This window comes from Delphinapterus leucas, chromosome 12 (assembly GCF_059928025.1).
Source record: "Delphinapterus leucas isolate spDelLeu-1000000601 "Yukka" chromosome 12, BTC_Dleu_Yukka2, whole genome shotgun sequence".
NCBI classification, from domain to species: Eukaryota; Metazoa; Chordata; class Mammalia; order Artiodactyla; family Monodontidae; genus Delphinapterus; species Delphinapterus leucas.
In genome coordinates, this window is record NC_143140.1 from 82,006,790 (window position 1) to 82,033,176 (window position 26,387).

General features: G+C 39.9%; 2 protein-coding genes across 3 annotated transcripts in view; one reads left to right on the forward strand and one right to left on the reverse strand.

The window, feature by feature from the left end:
* The window catches only part of RMND1 (required for meiotic nuclear division 1 homolog), a 42,523-nt gene extending 41,349 nt beyond the window's left edge, over positions 1–1,174 (reverse strand). Inside the window, exon 1 of one of the 2 annotated variants that reach the window (XR_016395256.1) lies at positions 496–1,174. The gene's annotated coding sequence lies outside the window, so the exon portion shown is untranslated. The remainder of the gene's footprint in view (positions 1–495) is intronic. The other variant, XM_022559352.3, reaches the window with a different exon arrangement.
* On the forward strand, positions 917–22,147 carry DCPH1 (damage control phosphatase 1). The gene is made up of 5 exons (XM_089922148.1): positions 917–1,066; positions 3,340–3,445; positions 3,893–4,137; positions 9,356–9,521; positions 12,813–22,147. Exons 1-5 carry the CDS (start codon positions 1,026–1,028, stop codon positions 13,578–13,580), a joined length of 1,326 nt encoding a protein of 441 aa, XP_089778274.1. The 5' UTR covers positions 917–1,025; the 3' UTR covers positions 13,581–22,147.
* The last annotated feature ends 4,240 nt before the right edge of the window (positions 22,148–26,387 follow it).

Genomic DNA, 26,387 nt, shown 5'->3' on the forward strand with positions numbered 1-26,387 from the left:
GTCTCGCTCCTGTAGCACCTAAGCTCCTTGAGGATAAAGATTTGCCTCTTGTTCATGCTGTGTCTCCTGTAACCAGAGTGCCCAGCAAACATCAGGTATTCAACTCGTATTTTTTGAATGAAATACAAGGCAGCTACTCAGTTCTTGGACACATTTTTTACTTTTTAAGAACATACCAACTAAGAAATCTGTATCAACTAGGCTATAAGTCAATGGATAAGTGGCGCTAATCTCTGGAGCACACCTTCCAATTCTTTAAGCTGCTCAAAATTATTTTATTTTGCAGTTACCGCTATGCACTGGCTCAAAGGGTTCAGTACGTGGGTATGGACGGAGTGCTTTTCACTCCCAGCTAAATCGACCAAAGATCACTGTAATAGGCAGGGGGCCTCCGCTGTACTGGTGAAACACGTGAGACGTTCAGGGCGGCGGGGAGCAAAGGGCGGACCTCTGTGGGAAACCATACAAGCTCCCAGAACAAGGTAGTGCACTAACCTCTCCGCGGGAAGAAAAGACAGACGCGCCAAAGGCGCACGCTCCTGCCCCTCCGCCGCAGGAAAGAGACAGAGTACCGGCTGCAGTCCTGCGCTCCCGCAGCCAGTCCCAACACCGACCCAGTGCCCCGCCCAGCGCCCGACACTGCGCAGGCGCACAGGACTCCTGGCCCAGCGGAGCGTAAGCCGCCCGGTCCACGTGACCGTCGGAGCACGTGACCCGTGCTGCCGCGACCTTATCCGCTCCCTGGTCCCTGCGACGTCCCGGTCCCTGGTTGCTTCCGCCTTCCGCCCACTTCCTTATTCCGCTTCTCTCGTCGCCCCTCAGCTGTCCCCGCCTTCGTCCCCGGAAGATCTCCGCGTCCTCGGCCATTGTTTTTCTCTTCTACGGGCACCAAATAAAGTTTCTTCATTCAAAAGCAGTTTTTTAATCCACATCCCTCCCTTTCTCAGCTCCTCCCCCGCGCCTGCACCGCCTCCTTTCCTGCGGCGAGTGAAACCCGAGCGTTGGCGTGGGGAGCGCGGAAGGTGATGGCGGGGCCTCCGGTGTCTCTCTCGGCACGGGACGTAGGGTTCGTGTCGCTTTCCTCGCCAGCTCCGCTCCTTTTCCTCCTCCCCACTTTTGCGGAGAGCTGGGCCTCGTCGGGAACCTGTGGGTACCAGCGGGGAAGCAGCGGCGGGCCGGAGGCGCCTGCTCCCCGCCGCCAGGGAGTTGCATCCCGCTGTCCAGGCTCCGCTTCCCGGGGGCGGTGCCTCGGTTTCTAACGGCTCGCGGGGAGGCGAGGGCTAGGAGGCTGCTCTCCGAGCTCCAGGCTCGGATCGGCTTTGCAGCTTTTTCCTTAAGCTGATTCGTGGCTTCTTCCCTGCCTACACGGGAACGGACTGCGAACCCCGACTGAAAATCTCCGCTTACCCCCACCTCTCTCTACAATGGTGGTTCAGGGGTTTTGATAGTCTTCTATTAATGTGAATCAGTTAGCGCGTCTTTCAAGTGGTTCGATACGGTTTTTTTTTTGGTTTTGGTTTTTTTTTTAAACTTACGCGTGACTGTCTTGAGAGTGTATGCTTCCTTTCAGAGTGTTGCAGCGCGTGCCTTTAATCATATTTTAATTAATAAACCTACTTTGGGGGGGTTAAAGTTGTCTGCAAAAGTTAGGGGTCTGAGATCTATCGAGAAACGTGTTTCTTCCTATTGCTGACCAGATTAATTCATAATCCCGCTATAACAAGTGCCTGTACTTTCTTGCGTTTTAGGCGTCATGTTATAGATTCTATAAAATTATTATATCTCTCTGTATAAATTGAGAGGCCCAATTTATATTTGAAATATGTCCTTACTGCGAAAGATGGCAAAACACAAGAGCACTTGGAAGAAATTGACTGTACCGGCAGTAGATTGAGGCCAAAGAGGCCAATGTCCCAGAATTTAAGCATGTGCTCACCTTCAGGCAAATATAGGGAGTGTCTGCGTCCTTAAATTTTGAGTCCTAGGCATCTCTGCTCTCACCCAAGTCCTAGACCTGAGACCTTACCCTTAGAGATGGAAGCCTCTGAGGAAATTTACTAGCTGGAAAAATAGAATAATTTTCCAGTTAAGTAAAATCTCAAAGGACTGGCACTTATTTTCGTATCTGCTGCCTTGGAAAATTCAAGTGTCAATTGATTTAATATTCTTTCTCTTCTCCCAGGGAATTAGTAGTAATTGTTAAAAGTTAAATTCTGATCAGAGCAGTTACTATGCATATTAAAACCTACTCGCCGTAAAACACCACAGAATCAGAAAGCACTTTTCCTATTTTTTTGCTATTTTTTTGAGTTTTATGGTTAACATTTGAGGAAGGCTCTTGAAAAAATACTCAGGGTATATAACCCTATATTTAAAAATTGCAATAAGGTCTTTGAATTTTTAGTAGTGTGATGATCCCACATTAAAGTTAGAATAGGAGATTTGGGCAGAAGTATTCCAACTTTCTTCATTTTTACTTTGTCTCTGGTGATCTGAAGATATACATGAACTGATAAGTTTTGTGCTTTCTATCTAAAAACTGCACAGTACTAAAGTCTTTTTTCTAACCGAATCATGTATGTCCTTAAACTAAACATACAGTGATAATCTGTAACCCTTGATTTTTGCATGTCTAAAGTCAAGAATATCTTTAATTTTTGATTCAGGTATACTCAAGTTTTGTTCCTCTCCAGGTTTCTTCATTCTTCGACACTTTTTGAAAATCTCTAATTTTCTGGTTGGGAGAGCAAGATGGTAATCTGCCTTAATTTTGTTTAGGGGCAGAGAGGATTTTCTTTAGGCAGGTAAAGAAGGCAGCAAGAAAAACCTTAGAAAAGAATTAAGTTGGCTAAGAGTATAGACAAAGAAGCAGGTTCATAAATATTTTTCATTATATTTTTCTAGCACAATAAAGTCTTTCAGGCAGTTTTCCATCCATTGCCTCGTTCATCTTTCTAAGTAGAAGTCGCTTAGTAAGTAATAGACCTAGGAGGAAAGGCTGTTTGATTTTTAGGATAACTCTTTTTCTGTCCTATCACATTGTTAAACTGGTTTCCGATTAAGGAAAATAAAAGGAATACAATGAGAAAGATAAGAAAGAGGACTCCAGGGTAGAGCCTGGAATTTGAGGCACAGAGAGTGCTTAGCTTTTACAATATACCAGAGGGGTTTTCAGATTTTCCTGTGTTACTGTAGGAGTTGGGCAATGCTGGTTTACTTTACAGGGCTTGTATGAGAAGGAATTTGAATTTAAATGAGGTGTTCCAGAAACTGAAAGATGACCAGCCTTCTAATGTTAATGCTACTAAGTAATATACTGTGTATATGACTCTTTTCTAGGTCATTTGCATATCTTACAGTTAAAGACAGATTACCACAGATCTTAACCAAGGCTATTGATACATTGCATCGACATAAAAGTGAATTTTTCGAGAAACATGGAGAGGTAAGAATTGTGTTTTAACATTAATTCTTTTTTGGTTAACTCTAATAGAAACACAATAAACAGTTTTCCCTCTGTGGTAATGGTCATTCCACCTGGAGATAAGTTCATATGGTGAAACGTAAAAGAATAAAGGCAGGCTAGATAAGGCAACATAATGTTGATATGAGATCTGTGTTGTTCTTTGATTTTTCAACTTAAGAATTCTAAATTTAAATGTTTATAATAGTTTTTGAAAGACATAAAATGTAGTTTTGAAATGTATTAGTTTTTCCTTCTTAAATTTAGATACATAAACATTTGCTACCCTAGAGGAATTATGTATATATGTGTGTACATATATACTTATATTTGTAGATGAAATACTTATATATAAATTAATTACATGTAAACTAATATGTGTGTGTGTGTGTGTGTGTGTGTATTTTTTTTCCCCCTGTATTTCTGCAGAAAGGCCTGGAAGCTGAAAAGAAAGCAATTTCTCTTCTTTCTAAATTACGGAATGAATTGCAAACAGATAAACCAATTGTTCCTTTGGTTGAGAAGTTTGTTGATACTGACCTATGGAATCAGTACCTAGAATATCAACAGAGCCTTTTAAATGAAAGTAATGGAAAACCAAGGTGGTTTCTCTCACCGTGGTTGTTTGTAGAATGCTACATGTATCGAAGAATTCATGAAGCAATTATCCAAAGGTAAGTATATAGCCATCAAATAACAAATGTTTTAGATAATTTGTGCTTTTTTAAAAATTATAAAATGGTAAGTTTTAAAATAAAAACCAGTAGAAGCCTGTATTCAGTTCAACAGATATTAGTGGCACTATTGGAAGTTTCTGCAAATGTTACTGCTGTAATACATTCTTGGCAATTACAATCCACTTGCCCAGAAGAGACCTAAGATTGAATATCTGAATAGGATATTCAGATATAAAAATCCTTATAAAAACTTACTTATTTGTAGAGTAAAACAAAATGTACTTATTGAGCAGAAAATGTTAATTTGAAATAATTATTTATATAAAAAATCAAGACAGGACAAAGTAAGCATATGTTTTGTTTATAAAAATAGATAATATGTTAGAATTATTTGGTGAAAGGAGTCACTATATTGTTTTATGCACTATCTTAATAATTTTTAGCTCTTTATTTAACAGCTAGATTAGAAAAAAATAATTTTTTTAAATTAATTAATTTGTTTTTTTTTTTGTCCGCGTCGGGTCTTAGTTGCGGCACATAGGATCTTCATTGTGGCGCGCAGACTTCTCTCTAGTTGTGGCGTGCGGGTTTTCTCTTCTCTAGTTGTGGCGCACGGGCTCCAAAGTGGGTGAGATTAGTAGTTGGGACACACGGACTTAGTTGCCCCACGGCATGTGGGATCTTAATTCCCTGACCAGGGATCGAACTTGCATCCCCTGCATTGGAAGGTGAATTCTTTACCACTGGACCACCAGGGAAGTCCCCCAAATAATTTTTTATAGGTTTGTTTATACTAATTTAATTTTTCCTAGGAAAATTCTGACAGAGAACTGACCTGTAGAGCAGAAGAAAGTGTAATATGGATCATTCTTTTAGCTCACAGGTTACAGAAATACAGGTTTGCTGAATAAGAGGAATCCTTAGGTATCTGTTCCTAAACATAGCATAGGATAATTGTAAACAATTGATTAAACCAGCACTACTATTAAAATAAAAAGATGACTTTGGGGTTTCCCTGGTGGCGCAGTGGTTGAGAGTCCGCCTGCCGATGCAGGGGACACGGGTTCGTGCCCCACTCCGGGAAGATCCCGCATGACGTGGAGCGGCTGGGCCGCTGAGCCATGGCCGTTGAGCCTGCGCGTCTGGAGCCTGTGCTCCGCAACGGGAGAGAGGCCGCGGCGGTGGGAGGCCCGCATACCGCAAAAAAAAAAAAAAAAAGATGACTTTGGGGAACATGCGTAAATTTGAGTCTATTCACTATTTTTTTTTCTGTCTTCATCTTTATAAATTATTTTATCATCTTTATAAATTACTTTAAAGTCAAAAGTTTTTGTATTTGCTGAATAAGTATGTTTTAGGTCTTGTGCTTTAGAAGCAGGATACAATGTTAAAAAGATAGCACATTTTCTGGCTCGCAGATCCAAGCAAAGGACTATAGCAAACACTAGGCACTGTCATATATTGAACACCAGCTCCGTTCTAGTTACTTTGCAGCCCAGTGAAGTATAGGTATTATGATTTCCATTTTACAGTGGAGGAAACTGAGGCTCAAAGAGATTAGTAACTTGCCCAGGGCTGCATGGTTAGTAAATGGTAAAGCCAGTATTTGAGCCTGGTCTGTGTAAATTGGATTAGAGCCCTCAAACAAGTAGTACATTTGGATATCTTTCCAGGACTAAGGTTAGTCTGACGTTCTGGGTGATGGTTTCATGACTTTGGAAAATATCCATGGTATTAGACAAGGCTGCTGAAGTGCTGAAATGCTGAGTGGCACCCTGAACAGGCTTAGTGGAGTTTGGAAGTTAGAAAGGTAAAAGGAATGCTGTTTCTGAGTTTGATTTTGGAGGCGGATCAGGTTCAGAGAATGAAAACTCTAAGGCAGGAGCTTACAAACCTGACTGCACATTTGTCACCCAGTTGGGGAAAAGTTTTTTGTTTTGTTTTTAAACATACAGATTTGGAAATTGTTACATTAAATCCTGATGATTTAATTTGTCTGTGGTGGGGCCTGCATATCAGTTTTTCTTTCCAGGCCCCAGGGAGACTCTGCCCAGCCTGTGCTGCTCAACCCATTGGTCCAAGAATAGCTTGATAAAAGGGGTAGAGGCAAAATTCAGCTTTAAGTTCCAGGAATGAGAGTATTAGTCAGCCATGGATGTGGAACTCTGCTAAGGTGATCTCTGTGGCAGATACTTGAAGGTCCGGGGATTTGTCTGGTACTGTACCATACTCCAGGTCAGGTCGGTGCAAAGAAAGGCTGTCCTACGCAGAACTAGCACTGAAGTAGTTTGTTTGTTTTAATTGAAGTACAGTGATTTACAATATTGTGTTAGTTTCAGGTGTACAGCAAAGTGATTCAGATAAATATATATGTGTGTGTATATATATTTTAGATTATTTTCCATTATAGGTTATTACAAGATATTGAATATAGTTCTTTGTGCTATGTAGTAAATCCTTGTTGCTTATCTATTTTATGTATAGTAGTTTGTATCTGTTAATCCCGTACTCCTAATTTATCACTACCCCTGAGGTAGTTTTTAAGTGTCCAATTTGTTAGGGCTCTTATAGGAGGAATTCCTATCCTGTGTCAGTGACGCCTCCAGAGTGACCAAAGAATGGTCTTCCTAACTTTTGCAGGATCCCAAAGCACACATTAGCTTTAAGATATGTTTCTGTTGATTTTGCCCCTTACACTGAAACATACTTCTAATTTTCTTTGTCAAGATGTATATTTTGTTTTTTTTAGAGTTAAATGGTTGAAAATCTGCAAATCTAAATTAAGATTCAAAGTTTTAGCCATATGTAAAATTTAAATATATTAAGTAAATATACTTCAGATATTGAAAGATGAAAGTATGGAGAAAATCGCAGACATTTTTAAGCTCTTATTAAAGTGTGATATACATGCAGAACAGTGCACATGTCTTAAGTGTTCAGCAGTCTTTACCAGAACATGCTGTGTCCCCAGTGCCTGGATCAAGAGGCAGGATTTAGGCCCCTTTGGATCCACTTCTAGTCACCACCATCACTGCCCCTTAAGGGTAACCACTATCCTGACCTGCATTAGTTTTGCCTGTTTTTAAACTTCATTTAAATGAAATTTTATGGAAGTAGTTCTGTGTCTGTTTTCTTTTACTTAGCATTACATTGGTGAGACTCATCCATACTGTTGCGTATAATTGTAAACCATTAGTTTTCATTGCTGTATAGCATTGCTTGATATGAATACAGGACAATCTGTTGACCTGTTCTATTGTTGATGGATATTTGAGTAGTTTCCAGTTTCGGGTTATTATGAAGAGTGCTGCTACAAATACTCGAACACATATTCTTGGTGAACATAACGTGTGTGTTTCTGTTGTTGGTGAACATAACGTGTGTGTTGCGTATATACGTAGGAGAGAACCCCTGGGTCATTGTGTACACATATACAGCTATAGTAGATTCTAAACTAGCAAACGTTTTAAATTCTGAAAATCATTTATAGCTATGTGAGTTTGCTCTCTTAAATATAAGGAACAAGTCTCATTCTTAACATGAGGTGTGACTTTAAATTAATGAAGGATTTGTTAATAAAGCACTAGAACAAGGGTCCACAAACTTTTTATGTGAAGGGCCAGATAGCCAACCTTTTAGGCTTTGGAAGACACATGGTCTTTGTTGCAGCTCCTCAGCTCTAGCGGTGCCAAAGCAGCCGTTGGCAGTATGTAAATGAGCATGGCTGTGTTCCAATAGAACATCAGTTATAGACCCTGAAATTTGAATTTCATGTGTCACAAAATCTTCTCTTTTAATTTTTTTCAACTCTTCAGGAATGTGCAAACCATTCTGAGCTTGCAGATCATACAGAACAGGTGGTGGGCCAGAGGGAGTCTGCAAGCTGCAGTCTGCTGACCCCTGCAGTTGAACCCACGCACCCAAATAATTTTTGTCCTTTTAAGTCACCTCGAGAGACTGATTCACTTCAGCAATGCTGCCATTGCTAAAAACGTCTTTTAATTCTTTGGAACTTCTTTCAGAGCCAATTTACAAACCTCAAAAAAAGATTAGTCTCATTATTTTTTAGTCACTCCTCATTTTTGATCAAAAATATTTTATTCCATTTGATTTACATGCCTCATTCTACTGAAATTGCTCTGAGTGACTTTTGGCTGTTTCCAAAAACAAATTAAACTCCAAAGGATGAAGGTATACTGTCACTGATAGGACGTTTAATAATGTGCCACAGGTTCTGAAGAAAATCCCCAGAGAGGAATTCCAAAAGTGCTTTGAGCAATGGCAACATTCTTGGACTAAGGGTGTAGCTTCCCAAGGTGACTGACTGAGAAGGGAGGCAGCCATCATTTGGATGTGTAAATTCTGGTATGTTTTTGGTTTTGATTTTAATCAATCCCATTGCATCAGCCATATTGCCTTTTTACCCTAAGGTAGAAGACCCATGGAAAAAGTAGCTAATTTTGAAGAACAGATGATCTGAATGTTGTTGACGTTTGATTCTGTAAAGTCTTTTATGTTAGTATTTCTGTCTTCTGAGTTGTGTTTTTCTTAGGCCAGTATTAATATTATTTGATCTCTCAACGGACAACATGAAGATGTAGCCATGGCACATACATCACCGTTGGTCAAAGTCAACTTGGGAGTAAAAGTTGCTAAAAAATTAAGAACCTACACATAAATGATCAAAATTTGTCATTATAATAAAATTTACATTAATATTATCTGATCTATCTCAAGTAGTCATTGGGTTCCCATAATCTGTATTTGACTCTATTAGTAATCACTACATTGTATTCAACTATTCTGTTTATATGTTTGTTACTTGGAACCTGGCCACCCTGAGCACCCAAAAGAATGTTTGTCGAACTAAAGCAATTGTCTTGAAATTTTGTTTCTTTTTCTCCTTTTGCCCTGAAAACCCACTGGGTAAGTAATTATAGATACAGTCCTTATAATTATTTAATGCTTCCGGTAAAATATTTGATTAAGGAACATTTGACAGTTAAAATGAGTGTGGGGATTTACTTTTGCATAATTTGTTTAATTTGATTTATTTTGTGTAACTTGATCTATGTTATACTTAGTAAAGATTACCAGTGAGTTTTTAGATGGGCTGCTACTATTCTCTTTCCTTTAATAAACTGCAATTACCCAAATATTAAAAAAAAAAGGTACAGTTATATAAATGTTCACTTATGCTTTTTTCCTACTTTAGTCCACCAATCGATGACTTTGATATATTTAAAGAATTAAAAGACCAAAATTTCTTTGAGTCTCAGGAATCTATCATTGCTTTATGTACTCACCTGCAAGAGTTGATGAAAACTATTGAAGACCTAGATGAAAATCAGCTGAAAAATGAGTTTTTTAAAGTTCTTCAGGTAAATGTAATAATTAATCTCCTGAGTTTATTTAAATAGTTGAAAAATAAACTGGTACACGTTTAACAGCAAAGCATGTTTACATATTGTCATTTAAGTTATCAGTGATCATTTTTTATCATTTTAATAATTATTCGAGAGATGAAAATCCATTTAATCTCTGAAAAGGGGTTTTGAAGTTTCTTCTCCTCCCACTGGAGGTTTTAGTGGCACAGGAGTCATCTGGCTTCATAGCTCTGTCATTCTTGAGAGATACTGAAGTCCACAGTCATCTGATCGGCCCAGCCTGACTTGGCTTTGAATGTTGGCCGTGTCACTTACTTGTGTTTGGACCTGAGGCAAGGTACTTGATGTTTCTGAGCTTCAGTTTCCTCATCGGTTAACTGAGGGTGGTACTATGTGCCTCGTAATTTGACCTGAGAATTAAACTAGCTTCGTTCCTGTAAGTGTTGGGCACAGAGTGGAGCACAGCTGTTGTGCAGTTGTGATCAGCAGGTGGAAACAATCGGGTGGCCCATGGCCTATTTCATATGCTTTTATTACATTTCTTCATCTATCTTGTCTTAAGTTTAGTTTTGAATTCTCATTCAAAACATCCTAAAATTTAAAATATATCATTATAATCAGAACTATTTGAAAGTATGTGGTTTTACACAGCAGTTTCCCCAGCCCTTATTTCCCGACAGACGTTCGAAACATTTCCATAAAGAGATGTTTGAAAGTGCTCGGAAGAGACATAAAGCGAGGAAGGGGGACCTGGAGTGGTGGGGGAGGGGTGCGGAGCTGCAGTTTTAAGCCTGGCCCCCAGGGAAGGGCCTGCTAAGGAGGGGGGCGGGCCCCGAGGCAGGTGAAGGAGGGGGTCCCCTCACGTCTGGGTGGAGCTTCCTGCGGAGCCCTGAGCGGGGAGCCTGCCAGGTGTGTGGGAAACCCTGCCGGGGAGGCCTCAGGGAATGGGGAGCAGAGGTGAGAGGGCCTGCGGGCCGCGGCTGCACAGAAGCCAGGCTGCCTCCAGAGCAAAGGCGAGATCTTTGGTTTTTACTCACAATGAAGCGGGAAGCTGTTAGAGGGTTTTGCTCAGAAGAGTAACTTTTTTAAAAAAATAAATTTATTTATTTTATTTACTTTTGGCTGCGTTGGGTCTTCCTTGCTGCGATCGGGCTTTCTCCAGTTGCAGCGAGCGGGGGCTACTCTTCGTTACGGTGCGCGGGCTTCTCACCGCGGTGGCTTCTCTTGTTGCGGAGAACGGGCTCTAGTGCGCGGGCTTCAGTAGTTGCAGCACGCGGCCTCTAGAGCGCAGGCTCGGTAGTTGTGGTACACGGGCTTCAGTAGTTGTGGCTCGCGGGCTGTAGAGCGCAGGCTCAGTAGTTGTGGCGCACAGGCTTAATTGCTGCGCAGCATGTGGGATCTTCCCAGACCAGGGCTCGAACCCGTGTCCCCTGCATTGGCAGGTGGATGGATTCTCAACCACTGCAGCACCAGGGAAGCCCAGAGGAGTAACATTAAATGACTTATTTCAAGGATTACTTCTGAGGACAGGCTGAAGGCACAAGGGTGGGAATGGGGAGATTTGTTACTACAGTGACTCAGGTGAGGGTTGGTAGCATCAGAGATGGTAAATGTCACCAGATTCTGGATGTACCTTGAAAGTAGAGGCTACCGAATGTTCTGATAGTTGTGGGATGTGATAAAGTCCTGATGAAACTTGGAGGGCGAGCAGAGTAAGCTGAATGATGAAGCAGGAAAGGCATATTTTGAGTTTGGAAGAAAAGTGGTCATGGTTCTGTTAACTAATAAACCGGAGTATTATTTCCCCCTCTCACTATTATACTTAGCTTAGAATTAGAAAAGAAAAGAAAAAAAAAATCAGCATGTCACTCGCTGCCCCTAGCCAGCCCATTCTTTTGGGAAATCATCTTCTTTGAATATGTTCTTTGTCCCGTAAGTATAATAAACTGTGAAGAAGAAAGCGTACTGATCTATCTTCTGTCATCTAGTTCAGCCAGCTACCCCAACTGCCCCTCTTCTCCCACGTAAAGGAAGCCAAAGTTGTCCCCATTAGTGCTCACAATGACCAGCAGGTTACCTCCCTACAGGAAGCCTGAAGGTGTCTTAGTTTCTAGGGAATTATTGATGCTTTTAAAAGCCACAGCACTCCACCGCTGTTCACACAAATATTTCAGTGTCAACTTCATCAAACACTGTTCTAGATGCCGGGCATGTGGTGGTGAGGAAAACAGACTAGTCCTTGTTGCCATTGAACTTGTAATCCTGAAGGAATATAAACGAATAATGGCACAAATAAATACAGAATTACACACTGGAAGATGATCTGAAGGAAATGTGCCGTAGGCCAACAGAGACCCTGACCTCAGCTGGAGAGTGCCGTCATGTGTGCCGTTGTATGTTTCTTCATCAAATTTGGACGCTTGAGTTATCTTTCTTTTTAAAATAATATTCTTGGTTGGAACATGCACTTTCCTCTTATTTTGAATCACAGAATACTAGAGCCTGTTTGGGCTAACATTTATTGAATACTTCTGTATGCCAGCTTTTGGGTACATTACTTACATGCATTATGTCAAATACTCAGAATGACTCTACGAGCTAAGTGCTATTATTATCTCATTTTACAGTTGTGGAATTTGAGCCTTAGAGCTTAATTTACCAGTGGTTGTTTATTGGAGATGCTAGGATTTGAACCCAGGTCTGTCTGATTCTAGAGCCTACAGTTCTAAATGTGTAATTTTAGTTAGAGCTTAAAAAAATGGGGCTACATGCCATTTCCTACAAAATAAACTTGAGTATTTCAAAGTGGAATAATAGATTATTAGAGTTGGAAGAATCTTTGGTTATCACCGTGTTCAATTTCTTTATTTTACAAGTGAGAGAACTAAATCCCAGAAAAGTTGCCAGGTCCTAAGGATTGGGGGAATTTTTATTTTCTCTTGACTCTGGATTATAAAGTAAACTTTGTAGCCTCATTTTTACAGCATCTGATCATGTTCTAGTAATATCTGCAAGATGCAGAAACGTTCACTCTGATTAAACAATGTGAGTGCTAAAATCATTCAAACTGTTTTTTTTCTTAAGTTCATTGCATACTGGCTAAAGTTTCATTGTTTTACCTTTTTTATACAGTATACTTAGAGTAAATGTAGATTGGGTGGACATTTTATATTAAGAATTTTATGAATACTTTTAGCAACCCCACCTCCCATTACACCCTACATAATAGAGTTTTTGTTGGTTATTCAAAAGAAGGGTAAATGATTTGTGCTTTTTCTTTTTCAGATTTCACTGTGGGGAAATAAGTGTGATCTGTCTCTATCAGGTGGGAAAACTATTTCTCAGAAGATCAATTTAATAAATTCTTTGGAAGACCTAAAACCTTTCATTTTAGTGAATGACATGGAACATCTTTGGTCATTGCTTAGCAATTGCAAAAAAAAAAGAGGAAAAGCATCTATTACTCGAGTGGATATTGTTCTGGATAATTCTGGGTTTGAACTTGTTACAGATTTAGTATTAGCTGACTTACTGTTGTCCTCTAAACTGGCTACTGAGATCCATTTTTATGGGAAAACGATTCCATGGTTTGTTTCTGATACTACTCTACATGATTTTAACTGGATAATCGAACAACTAAAACATTCTAATCATAAGTGGGTGTCCAAGTGTGGGGTTGACTGGGAAAACCATATTAAAATGGGCAGATGGGTTTACCTCGATCACATGTTTTGGACTCTGCCTCATGAATTCAGTGCAATGCCTCAAGTCGCTCCTGACTTATATGCTACACTACAAAAGGCACATTTAATTTTATTTAAGGGTGATTTGAATTACAGGAAGTTGACGGGGGACAGAAGATGGGAATTTACCATTCCATTTCATGAGGCTTTGAATGGCTTCCACCCTGCACCTGTCTGCAGTATAAGAACATTAAAAGCTGAAGTTCAGGTTGGTCTGCAGCCTGGGCAAGGTGAACAGCTCACAGCTTCTGTGCCCAACTGGTTGACCGTTGGGAAATACGGAATATTTCAGTTTGATGGTCCACTTTGACGTGCTGTAGGAACTCTCAGTTGGGTAGGAAGATCTGACAGTCACTCTTCATCCCCAGAAAAGCTCTGGGAAGCTTGGCTTCTCCGTGCTCTTTGACACACACACTGATGCTTTCTCCTTTGAACGTTTTGCCCCGCTACATTGTTTTGGGGGTCGGTGGATTACACTGGTTACAGATAGCTACATTTATGTTGGAATTTTAGTAACTTATTTCAAGTTAAATGCATCATTTCAAATGGTTTTAATGAACTTATTTTCAATTGGGCAGAAATATAAGTGAATTCTGCTTTAAAAGTTAACATTTTAAAAAATACTATGCTGCATGGTATTTAATATTCTAGGAGGCATGGAATTTTACTCAACTTGATTTTGGGCTCTAGAGATAAGGGCTCAGTGAAGATATAATATATTTACATGTTAAATATGCTTTGTAAAGAGAGGCATTTCTTAACAACTGTGATATCTGAACACACGAAAGTAAAACTTACCTCATAAGTTAATTCTTAATTTTGTTCTCCTTGAATTTTATTTCATTTCAATAACCTGTATTATTTGCACGCATTTGTATTTTGATTGACCTGTAGAATGGATGGTAGGAAACACAAAACTGAACAGAATGAAACAAATAGTACTTGAAGAAATGTAATATCTTTTACAGTAATTCTATTTGTGATGTCCATAATCAACTGAAGTATATTATTTTAACACATAAATGTTTTAAATGAATGGGATTGCTCTACAGTTTAAAAAAAATGCTTTAGGTAGGAAAGATTCTTCTGCATTGACTTTGTACTACCAACGAGTTAATTCACCTTTTATAATCTTACGCATTTATTGGTGATCACAGCTATTAAAGACTAAGTTTCAGGTCAGTTTGTTTTGAAACTGAAATTGGAAATAAACCTGGGAACGTTTTCTTGCACCAGAATAATAAAATGAATTGTAAATTGTACTGAAAATCTCACTGGTTTTATCTTCCAGTGGGGGAAGGTCAAGAAGGGAAGATTAAAGATGAGGTCTTTATGATGAAGAAACTCATAATGTATATTATAGATGTTGTCCAAGCAGTTGTTAAATTATGTCACTTAAATGAAGTGATAGTCTGTGCCCTTGCTAAGTGCTTAAAATTGTTTTGGTAAAATGTTTATATAAAGCTGCACATTTTGGATTTACTCATTTCCTTATCTACATGTGTTCCTGTTTTAAACATTGTTACTAAAATACTGAGCACATGAGAATTACTTGTAGACACTTGCCATAAACTAGAAGACAATTGTATATTTGTATTGACTTGGTAGCCACAGCAGGAGCTATGGTATAATACATTACTTTTTTCCAAAGCATGGGATTTTTTTCTATGTTCATGTTTTATTAAGAACATGAGATTATGAGGAAGTAGTTCACCCTCTCCTACAAGAAAGAGAGCAAGGAAGCAAACTAGAGCAATCAAGAAGATGGCACCATGGAAGAGGAAGTCAAGGCGGCACTCTTAAAAATGCTTATTTAGCAGGAGGGAGGGGCCTCTTGGAGTTTCACCAGTTGATTTTTTTTTTAATAATTTTTATTTTTTATCTATTTATTTATTTTTGGCTGCTTTTGGGTCTTTGTTGCTGCACGTGGGCTTTCTCTGGTTGCGGTGAGCGGAGGCTACTCTTCCTTGTGGTGCGCAGGCTTCTCATTGTGGTGGCTTCTCTTGTTGTGGAACATGGGCTCTAGGCATGCAGGCTCAGTAGTTGTGGCTCGCGGGCTCCGTAGTTGTGGCTTGGGGACTCTAGAGCGCAGGCTCAGTAGTTGTGGCACACGGGGTTAGTTGCTCCATGGCATGTAGGATCTTCCCAGACCAGGGCTCGAACCCGTGTCCCCTGCATTGTCAGGTGGATTCTCAACCACTGCGCCACGACAGAAGCCCTTAACCAGCATTCTTGAGATAAAATTCACACACCATTCATCCATTTAAAGTGTACAGTATTTTAGTACAGTATGCTCACAGAGTTGTGCCCCCATGACCACAGTCTAATTTCGGAAAGTTTTACCCTCTCTAAAAGAAACCCTGCACCCATTGGCAGTCACTCGCCAGCCCCCTCTCCTCAGCACTTGGCAACTAGTACGGTTTTCTGTCTATGGATTTACCTGTTCTGGACATTTCATATATAAATAGAATATAAAATATGTAGTCATTTGTGACTGGCTTCTTTTTAAGATTCATCAGTTGTAAGGTGTATCAGTACTTCATTTTTTTTTTTTCCTGAATAACATTCCATTGTATACCATTGTATACCATATATGGGTCTACCATATTTATCCATTCATGAGTGAATGGACACTTGGTATGTTTCCACTTTTTGACTATTATGAATAATGCTGCTGTGGACATTCATGTACACGTGATTGTATGTATGTGTGTTTTCAGTTCTCTTGGGCATGTACCTAGGTGTAAAAGTGCTAGATCCTGTGGCAGTTACATTTAACATTTTGAGCGACTGCCAGACTCCCAAAGTGTTTGCAGTGTTTTACATTCCGCATGAGGGCTCCAATTCTACATCCTTGTCAGCACTTGTTATTGTCTGTGTTTTTCATTATAGCCATGCTACTGGGTGAGAAGCAGTATCTCACTGTGGTTTCAATCTGTATTTCCCTGATGTTGAACATGTTTTCATGTGTTTATCGGTCATTTGTATATTTTTGGAGGAGTGTCTTCAATTCTTTTCTCCATTTAAAAATTAGATTATCTTTTGTCGTAAGAGTTTTAATTTTTAAAATTGTTATTTTTGGCCATGTTGCCATTTGTCATGCAGGATCTTAGTTCCCCGACCAGGGATCAAGCCCTTGCCCCCTGTGGTGGAAGCGCAGAGTCTTAACCACTGGACAGCCAGGGAAGTCCCAAGAGTTTATGTTTACTTATTTTTTATTGTAAGAGTTCTTATATCTTTTGCATACAAGTCCCATCAGATATATAATTTGCAAATATTTTCTCCCATTCTATGGGGTGTCTTTTTGTTTGCAGCACAAAAGTTTTACGTTTTCACGAAGTCTTCTTTATGTTTTTTGTTTCTCTTTTGTTGGAAAACACTGGTTTTTGAACTGCTTCTTAACATCACCTAAGGGCCTCTGAAATGAGGGCTGGAGACACCCAATGGACAGGGCTCTGCCTGTCGCCTTCTCCTGCTTCCCCACCTGTTTCTACCCTAGCAGATTTGGCCTATATATTCTGTTTGGTGTAGGTACAGAGGAGCATGATGAGGGAAGCTGGGGCTCTGGAGTCAGCTGGGGGTGAAGTTTCCACTGAAGAGCTGAGGGATCTTGGGAAACTCCTAAAATAGCATCTTCAATTGTTTCAACTGCTAACAATACCATACTTGCCTAAGTATGAAGTAACTCCTGGGTAAAGCAGCCTATAAATTTCATGCAACCCTTTTTTAGCAAGACATAGATCCAGTATCTTAGATATATTATGATGAAAATGTGGATGAAGGGCAGGTAAATAGGTGGAGGATGGCGGTTTATACTCCATTGATTTATGTTACTTTTTGTGTTTTTTGTTTGTTTGTTTGTTTGCGGTACGCGGGCCTCTCACTGTTGTGGCCTCTCCCGTTGCGGAGCACAGGCTCCGGACGCGCAGGCTCAGCAGCCATGGCTCATGGGCCCAGCCGCTCCGCGGCATGTGGGATCTTCCCGGACCGGGGCACGAACCCGTTTCCCCTGCATCGGCAGGCGGACTCTCAACCACTGCGCCACCAGGGAAGCTCTATGTTACTTTTTGATTAAACATCAAATGAACAAGATTTCTTGAGATGACCCAGCTTTTTTCTGTAATTCAAGGTGGCATTTTGGTGTTTGATAAAATGCAGTAATGCTTTTGAACTTTTTAATAGCCAGAACCCATGTTGTTCAACCTCAAGGTCATGTTTCTATAAAAGAAATTCCCACTGCAAAAGGCAATACCAACGTAATTCAAACTGTTTTCTTAGATTTTAAGAAAGCCCTAGGGTGAATTGAAAACACAGTTCAGAGTTAGAATTATTAAAATTTCCTCTCCCACCCATTTTCCTAACAGCTCCCTCCGCCCAAGCTCTCACTGAGCCTTGTTCTGGAGCCTCTAACTCCACAAAACTTTCTCCCCTCTACTCTCCTATTTCCCTGGACTGGGTGTGGGGAGTCGAGGAGACTCTGAACACTTCTACACATGCGTGTCTTACTACCATGATAAAGTGCTAATGCAGTGTCTGACATTTATGGTATGCGATAAATGATATCCTGACATTACAGAAAATGAATAAAGCAGAGGGAAAAAATGAGAAAAATAATAAGGATGTTATTCCACCACCTCCAACACTCCTGTTAAGATTTGGATGTATTTCTTTCTCCGTGCCTAGACATATTTTTTACATTTTTAAGACAAAAAACAAAAACCAGGTTTGTACTATTTAAATTAAAAAAAAATTCTGAAGTGGTTTTCCAGCTTCTGAAGTTTTAGTTTGGTTAACTGGTTTTGTTGTTGTCATTTTACTTTTGTAATTTTTGTCTGGTTTGCTGTAATTAGTTCCGGCTGGAGGGATGGAAGATTTTTTTTTCCCCTTGGATAACAGTATGACCTGGGACTTAATAATGATCTGGGACTCATAAATACTTGATTGCTAATGCCTGGTCTACTGTTAACTCCGTGACCTAAGTCACATTCTCACAATTTTACTGGAAAAGGAGAAGTTATTTCTGGTCAACTTGAACTACATTCAATCGCAAACCCAAGATTCCCCTAGGGAAACGGGCGTCACGCTGAAAGATACCAGCATTCTGGCATCCCCTAGCGGCCACCTGAGTATTCCATGAACCCTGATTTTTTCCCTTCATTTGTAAACGACAGATACTGTTGGGAGTGGAGTTAGTATACTCTGAGGCATCCAATCAGAGGCCACTGTTCACCTGGTTCTACCTTCCTGCTTTTCTTTGGTGGGTCACATTTCCCCCTTTCAGTTTATTTAACATCCACCTCGCTCTCAGACCTTCCAGAATTTTGGAGAAAGGAAAACCAGTTCTTAGGGAAGACACTTCTAAAGTGTTGAATCCCATCAGTTGTACATTTCTTGGGGGCAGCCACTGACTTCTGTGTGTTTGCTCCCCACACAATGTAGAGCACAGAGTAGGTGTTCAATGAATGACTGATTGGTAGGTGACAAATTCTAGCACTTGAAATAATTTTCTTAACCCCCTGATGTGATGCTATTTAAATTGAAGTCTGAAGGATGAAATGGGTCTACTTGAAAGTCTGATCAATTAGACCAGTTGGTGCTTGTTAAATGAAGAAAGAAATACATGTTATATAATTGGGTGTTTTCCATAAATGTATACATCTTTGAATACTGCTTTATCCCTTCAGTATTACATTGTGCTCAGTTTCCCATTTGTTAATTCTTCAAAAATGTGACTTTTCATGGCTGCAAACATTTCATCATATAGCTAGATCATATTTTGTTTTGCTATGTAGATTGTTCAGAATCTTTGCTATTATAAAAGAAGCTGATATGAACATCTTCAGACAACTAATACCCATTAAGCTTTGCAAGTCTTCAGTAACGGAGAATTATTTGAAGCCACCCAATTATTCTAGTCCTAGAATAGTGCTTGTATTAGGCTTTTAGCCCCAAACTCTCAACATTGAGTAATTGCTTTATATGAGAAGGAAGGTCACTTTTTGCCTTACTTTAAAAAAAAATTCAGGGACTTCTCTGGCAGTCCAGTGGTTAAGACGCTGCACTGCCACTGCAGGGGGCACGGGTTCGATCCCTGGTCGGGGAACTAAGATCCCACTTGTTGCGCAGCCAAAAAGAAAAAAAATAATTCATAATATATGTCATGCTGATGACTTTCAATCCTGCTTGAGTTCAATACAAAGTTTAGGCACAAGGGGGAGATCCCTTAGCACGGTAAAGTGGCTGGATTTTTCTTCTGTACTATTTAGAATTGCCGATTTCAGCAAGAAAACCTGGCAGAGTATCATATTAATTGTTGACTGCACACATTTTTGTGGTTTCAACTTTAAAATCATTATGCTGGAGCAAGGATTTGGTAAAACACAGTAAGGTCAATGACAACAAAACTGTGTCCTCATTCCTTTCTTGGCTGAAATTTTCCGTATACATATAATGTTTGTGACCCAGTGTTACAGTGGTTTATCATAGAAGTATATCAAAATAGGTGAATTTGAAAAGAAAATTCAGGAAAAGTGGAAAAAAGAAACAATTTTGTTAACAATGTAGAAAAGTCACCCAAGAAAAAACTTTGTAAGAAAATAAAAAGAATTGCTTGTCACTTCACTTAAACTTTGCTTGAAGGAAAGAAGCAAAACTGTACTTGTTTCCTTATTTTGCTAATTGTGACACAGCAAGTTAATTTTTACCATGATTCAGAAAATTTAAAGGAACTAATATTCCAATTCTATCTTACATTTAGGGAGATACAAATTGGGCTTGGTATACCTCCAATGCAGAAATTCTGCAACTGGGGTCCAGGGGGTTCAGCAGATAGAATTGAGGTGGTCTGTAAGCTTGGGTGAGAAAAAATTGCGTCTTTATTTTCATTAATCTCTAATTGAAATGTAGTATTTCCTTTAATATTGAATATGAGCCATAAACCTCAGCAGTATTAGCAGTACCTGTACTTTCGTCAACTGCAAAAATCACAAGCCTTTTCATATTATATTACGGTTACTTCAACTATCGTGAATTATTGTTTCATCATTACATCAAAAATTTAGATGCTTTACCTGGAGAAGTTGATGGCACAAAAACAGTTAATACCTGCTCTTATTTTTCTCCTTTTCTTTCAGTTTTCTTTCTTTCTTTTTCACAGTTGGTGAAAGCCATGATTTGGTTTATTTATTTATTTATTTATTTATTTATTTTTGCAGTACGCGGGCCTCTCACTGCTGCAGCCTCTCCCGTTGCGGAGCACAGGCTCCGGACACGCAGGCTCAGCGGCCATGGCTCACGGGCCCAGCCGCTCTGCGGCATGTGGGATCTTTCCGGACCGGGGCACGAACCCACGTCCCCTGCATCAGCAGGCAGACTCTCAACCACTGCGCCACCAGGGAAGCCCTGGTTTATTTTTATGATTTTGTTTTTGAGATGAAGAAGATACATCATACTGTATTTTTTCTTCCCATCTCAAACTTCAGTTAATATAATTCCTTTATTGTCTAGCTTGATTTCTTCCAGGGGTCCTTAAAAGAAGGAAAAGATTTCACATGTGCACATAGAATGAGTCATCCTTAATCTTACAACTACAAGGCTTTTTTGTGTGTGTGTGTTTGTGTTTTAAAATAAAAAGAGATGAAAAATCATTAGGAATGTTTTCCTATTTAGAACTCTTAAAATATTTTAAAGGTCTTAAAAATCAGAAATCAGAAAAAGCTGTTTAAAGTATAAAGCAAGAAGCAAAATTCAAAAAATTTCTTTTACATATATTCTTAATTTTTATAATAATTATGGCAATCAGTGAATAGCAAGCACATTATAGATACATTATAACAGAATAGATACCATTATGGAGCACTATATTCCAGGCACAGTATTAAGTGCTTTACTCATAACGTGGCATGGTATCTTCATAAAGTTCCCGGAGGCAAATATTTTTATTCCATTATTCCTACAGGCGCACCAAGTCTCAGTGATTTCAAGTAACTGGGCACAAGGCCACTGAACTAGTCAATGGCAGAGACAAAATTTAAACTTTGAGGGCTTCCCTGGTGGCGCAGTGGTTGAGAGTCCGCCTGCCGATGCAGGGGACACGGGTTCGTGCCCCGGTTCTGGAAGATCCCACGTGCCGCGGAGCGGCTCGGCCCGTGAGCCATGGCCGCTGAGCCTGCGCGTCCGGAGCCTGTGCTCCGCAACGGGAGAGGCCACAACAGTGAGATGCCCGCGTACCGCAAAAAAAAAAAAAAAAAAATTTAAACTCTGCTCTGTTGGACTCCAAAAGTCAAGTTATGGCTTTTATTTGAAGTTACTATGCCTTTCCCATAATTTGTAACCATTTACTTAAGTTCCTTTTAAATATGAGTAAATATACTTACTGTCAATAGAAATTTGAGCCATAAGATTATGTGGATGATCAACCACATTATGAGTTATTAACATGTGGAAATCTCAGCAGCAGAAGAAATAAAGCTAAAGGTCAATTATATGTTTTAAAATAGTCATGTAGAATGGGAGTAGGTGGGAATGGGGATTGTTTTTCTGTATCATACATTTTGTATCGTTTGGGCACTTATGAATTCATGGAATTTTATAGTAGGCTGAACACCACACTGAGAAAGGAAGTCTCTAAGAAGTTTGGTGTAGAGAGCTGAATATCAGCAAATCCAGTAATGAAAAGAAAGCCTCTCATGTTTCAGGCCACCAACCAGCTGAAAACCAGTGGGTAGTTATTTTGAAGGGAAATTATTCTTGCGACCAGATGGAAGTGATTTAACAAGAATGAACTGGCTTATTTTTTCAACCGAAGGGATGATATAAAAGTTGTTTTGCTATCTTGGTGAAATCCAAAATCTGTTCAAATAAACTCTTCCAATTCTTGCCTGGTCTTTGATAGCATTACTGATAAGTTGTTTAAAATTAAATGAAGCACAATTTTATATTAATCTGTAAGCTTATACCTTAATTCTATATTTCTGTTTCGTTTCTCATTAGTTCCCAAATGGAATGTTATTTGAACTGCTGAAACCCTAATAATGATGATCTTACAGGAGACCCATCAGCTACCTTCCTTTATTGAGGGAGGTTCTTGTTCAGAGTTCTTGTTCAAGGAATCTGAACTCCAGTCCCAGTTATGTTACTAATTAATTATGTGATTTTTAGCTAGGCATTCTATTATTGTTGCTTAATGTTTTGTATATAAGCCATAAATTTGCTTTTAGCTCTATGATTTTATGATCCAATTGTGTTTTCTGCCATGCACCAAGACAGCATAATCCTATTTACTCTTGCACAAACGTTGGCATTTTACCTTTGTGGAAAATTCTACTTCCTTCTTCCTACTTATTAATGTCATTTTTCTCTCCATAGAAAACTTTTGTTTCTATTAATCTCTGTTTAACCCATTGAAAGACTGGCTAGTTTCTATAAGACAAATCATGAGGATATAATTAAATATGTCAGTGAGAAGAACCAAATAATACAATTTATCTTCAATTAAAAGGATTGATGAAAATATTGCACATTGTAGACTGTTGACACTATAGACAGACATTCTTTATAGAATGGAGGAATATTTTATTACACTGAGAAGTCTGGCTTAGCAACAGGACTCCAAAGGTAGAAATTGAAGCTGAGACTGTTGAGTGACAATACAAAAGTCATTTTCCCTTCTTTTTTCCTGGCATGGGCACCAGCTGTTTGAACATCCTTCCCTATGTTGGTACCAGTCCCTTTGCCAGTGATTGCGCTTAAAAAGGGGCTTATGGAAGGAGATATCCCTCTTCTTCTTCTGGAGATTTTCATGTCCAGAAGTGATGCTATATTTGCTTCATTTTACACACAAGATAAAAGACTCTGAGACGATAAGAAACTCGCCAGTGGTAGCAAGTGACAGGACCTACATTTGAACCAAGAGCCCAAACCCATAGTTTTTGCCCACACCTACACTGCCTCTCATAATAATACTCTATCACACATTTTACAAAGCACTTTGTACTCTACAAAAGAATTCTCGTACTATGTCATATCATCACGAGAGCACTGTGAGATAGGTTATTTTTACCTTAACTTGATCTAAGGGCAAAAGAGTTTCACACAGCTAGTAAGTGGCTAGATTGGGGCTTGAACCCCAAATCTTCCAAGCCTCCTGCCCTTTAATGGTCCCATACATTCTTTAGGACAAATAGCAAGATCTCTCAGAGATCAGAAATATCTCTCTAGAAAGTTAGACTTTGTTCTATTGGCCACTGGTTCTCATCCTGTGCTTCTAGTAGCTCTTGGGGCTCCATGGAGGAGTGTTGGGGATTTGGGGTGGTGTGTAAGAAGGAGCCATGGGGAGGCGCTTCAGTGGGACTCTAGCACCCCACCCTTTGTCAACTAGGTGAACCAGGGAAATCTCCAAATTGGTCTGTTCTGCACACTCGGCTCCTGAAAAAGATTCCAGTTGGACAAAGATTCACTGGAGAAAAGGAGAAAGGCTTGGAAACCATTGCCATAAGTGAAAGGGAGCCATTGAAAGTTTCTGAGGAGGTCATGTTTTAGAAAGATCAGTCTGGCAGTTTTGTGGCAGGAAGCTTTCAATGTAGAGAGTCCGGTAGAGAGAGACTTAGGAAGGAGAGGTTACAAGAGAGGTTACGGGAGCGGATGGGAGAGGGCAGGAAAGTCAGAGCAAGAAGTAGGAACAGCAAAAGTTCAATTTGTCTGGATCTTAGTGTCCACAGGACCAAAATTGTTTTTGCATATTTATTTATTTTATTTTAAAAATTATACTAAACTTGACTTTCTTTCCTTTGGAGTACAATTCTATGAATTTCAGCACATGCATAGATTCGTGACCACCACCATAATAGGTGCAGAAAAATTCCATCCATCACCGCCACCCTCCCAAGCTCCCTCGTGCTATTCTTTTATAGTCACCCCTACCTCCACCCATAATTCCTGGAACCACAGATCTTGTTCACCCATAATTCCTGGAACCACAGATCTTCTTCTGTCCTACAGTTTTGTCCTTTTGAGAATGTCATATAAATGGAATCATACAATACAAACCTTTCTAGTTTGGCTTCTTTCATCCAGCATAATGCCTTTCAGGTTCACACATGTTGCCGTGAGCGTCAACGTCCAGGAGACTCTGAGACAGGAAATAAGGCTGCAGAAGGGAGCTGTGCCTTAGTAATGCTGGGGCCTGAATGGTTTTGAGCTGGAAAGAGTAATCATTAGGTGCTACAAACTCTCTGAGGGAATTCGTTCATTTATTCCCTTATAGAATTATTTACTGAGCAACAGATATGTGCTATGTACTGTTTTAGGTGTTGGGATGGAGTAATGGACAAAATCAAAATCCTATCCTCAAAGAGCTTACAGTCTAAGTGAGGGGAAACAAGCCCATGCGTGATTTAATGTCAGGAAATGATATACTCTGGGTAGGGGCATAAAGGAGAAGCTGTTTCACACAAGGTGGTCGGGGACAGGCTTTGAACAGGCCAGATCTGATCTTGGTCCCGGATGAAATACATCAGGAAACCGCCAGCCAGTCATCAGGAAAGTGAGAGGTGCAGGTTTAGGGAAACGTGAGCGTAAGGGGCCCTGGGATGGGAGCGTCATTGCCACGTTTGAGGAAGAACAGCGAGGTGCAGCTATAGTAGCCGGGAGCGTGGAGCTGAGGCCAAGTCATGTGGGGTCTTAGGGGCCATTGAAAGGCCTTTGGATTTTTATTCAAAGTGTGATGGGTAGCCATCGGAGGGTTTCCAGCAAGAGTGACCTGCTCAGATGCATATTCTGTAAGGGCCACTTGTGCTTGCTGAACAGAGAATAGACTCTTTTTTTTTTTTTTTAATTTTGCTGAAGTGTAATTGATTTACAATGTTGTGTTAATTTCTGCTGGACAGCAAAGTGACTCAGTTATATATTCTTTTTCATATTCTTTTCCATTATGGTTTATCATAGGATATTGAAGATAATTCCCTGTGATATCCGGTAGGGCCTTATTGTTTATCCATCCTATATATAATAGTTTGTCTCTGCTAATCCCAAACTCCCAATCCAACCCTCCACCTGTGCCCCACTTGGCAACCACAAGTCTGTTCTCTATATCTGTGAGTCTGTTTTTGTTTTGTAGATACGTTGATTTGTGTCGTATTTTAGAATCCATATATAAATGATGTTACATGGTATTTGTCTTTGTCTGACTTATTTCACTTAGTATGATAATCTCTAGGTCCATCCATGTTGCTGCAAATGGCATTATTTCATTCTTTTTAATGGCTGAGTAGTATTCCATTGTATATATGTACCACATCTTTATCCATGGACAGAGAATAGACTCTTAAAAGGAAGTGTGCTGGATGGATTGGGAGAGTGGGGAGAAACTGAGGCAAAGGAGTCATGTAATGTGGGCCTGAACTAGGCTGATGACAGAGAAAAATGGAAGAAAGATAAATGTAAAGAAATACTTTAGAGGAAAATGGAGTTTATCGTCTTAAGAGTATACATAGATTGAAAATTTAAATAATTTCCAAAAATGCAGATAATGCATGGTAGATGATAAGGCCATTGTAAGTTCTGGAAACTAAGGATGCTTGGTGAGACTGTACCTAATATTTGCGATTGAATCAATGTAAATCGTGGCTTTCGAAGCGAGGTATGACACAGGAAAAAGAAAAGGAGCGGGGTTACTGTGTAAGAAATCACACACCCCAAAGTCTTAGTGAATGAAGAGTCTTAGTCTTCTCCACAGGCAGAAGCTATTCTGGTCCCACAGCACTGCCGGGGTCATGGGGCGGGGAGGGGGGTGGGAGCAACAGGGCACAGCTAGTTGTATTACAGAGTTGACCCCGTTAAGAAAAAATTTCCCCCTCAAATAATTGTATCGCTCCATGTTTTCTTCTAACCATATTTACACTTAAGAGTTTTGATTTTACTTGCCATTCAAATGTTTTATTTAATTTTTTAATTTTTTAAATTTATTTTTTGCGGTACGTGGTCCTCTCACCGCCGCGGCCTCTCCCGTTGCGGAGCACAGGCTTCGGACGCGCAGGCTCAGCGGCCACGGCTCACGGGCCCAGCTGCTCCGCAGCACGTGGGATCCTCCCAGACCGGGGCACGAACCTGTGTCCCCTGC

What these genes read in the sequence shown, in the direction of transcription:
- DCPH1 (XM_089922148.1), top strand. Translation starts at nt 1,026, where the DNA reads ATGGCGGGGCCTCCGGTGTCTCTCTCGGCACGGGACGTAGG. An exon ending in TTTTCGAGAAACATGGAGAG is followed by an intron (nt 3,446 to 3,892) that starts GTAAGAATTGTG and finishes GTATTTCTGCAG; the next exon opens with AAAGGCCTGGAAGCTGAAAA. An exon ending in AGTTTTTTAAAGTTCTTCAG is followed by an intron (nt 9,522 to 12,812) that starts GTAAATGTAATA and finishes TTTCTTTTTCAG; the next exon opens with ATTTCACTGTGGGGAAATAA.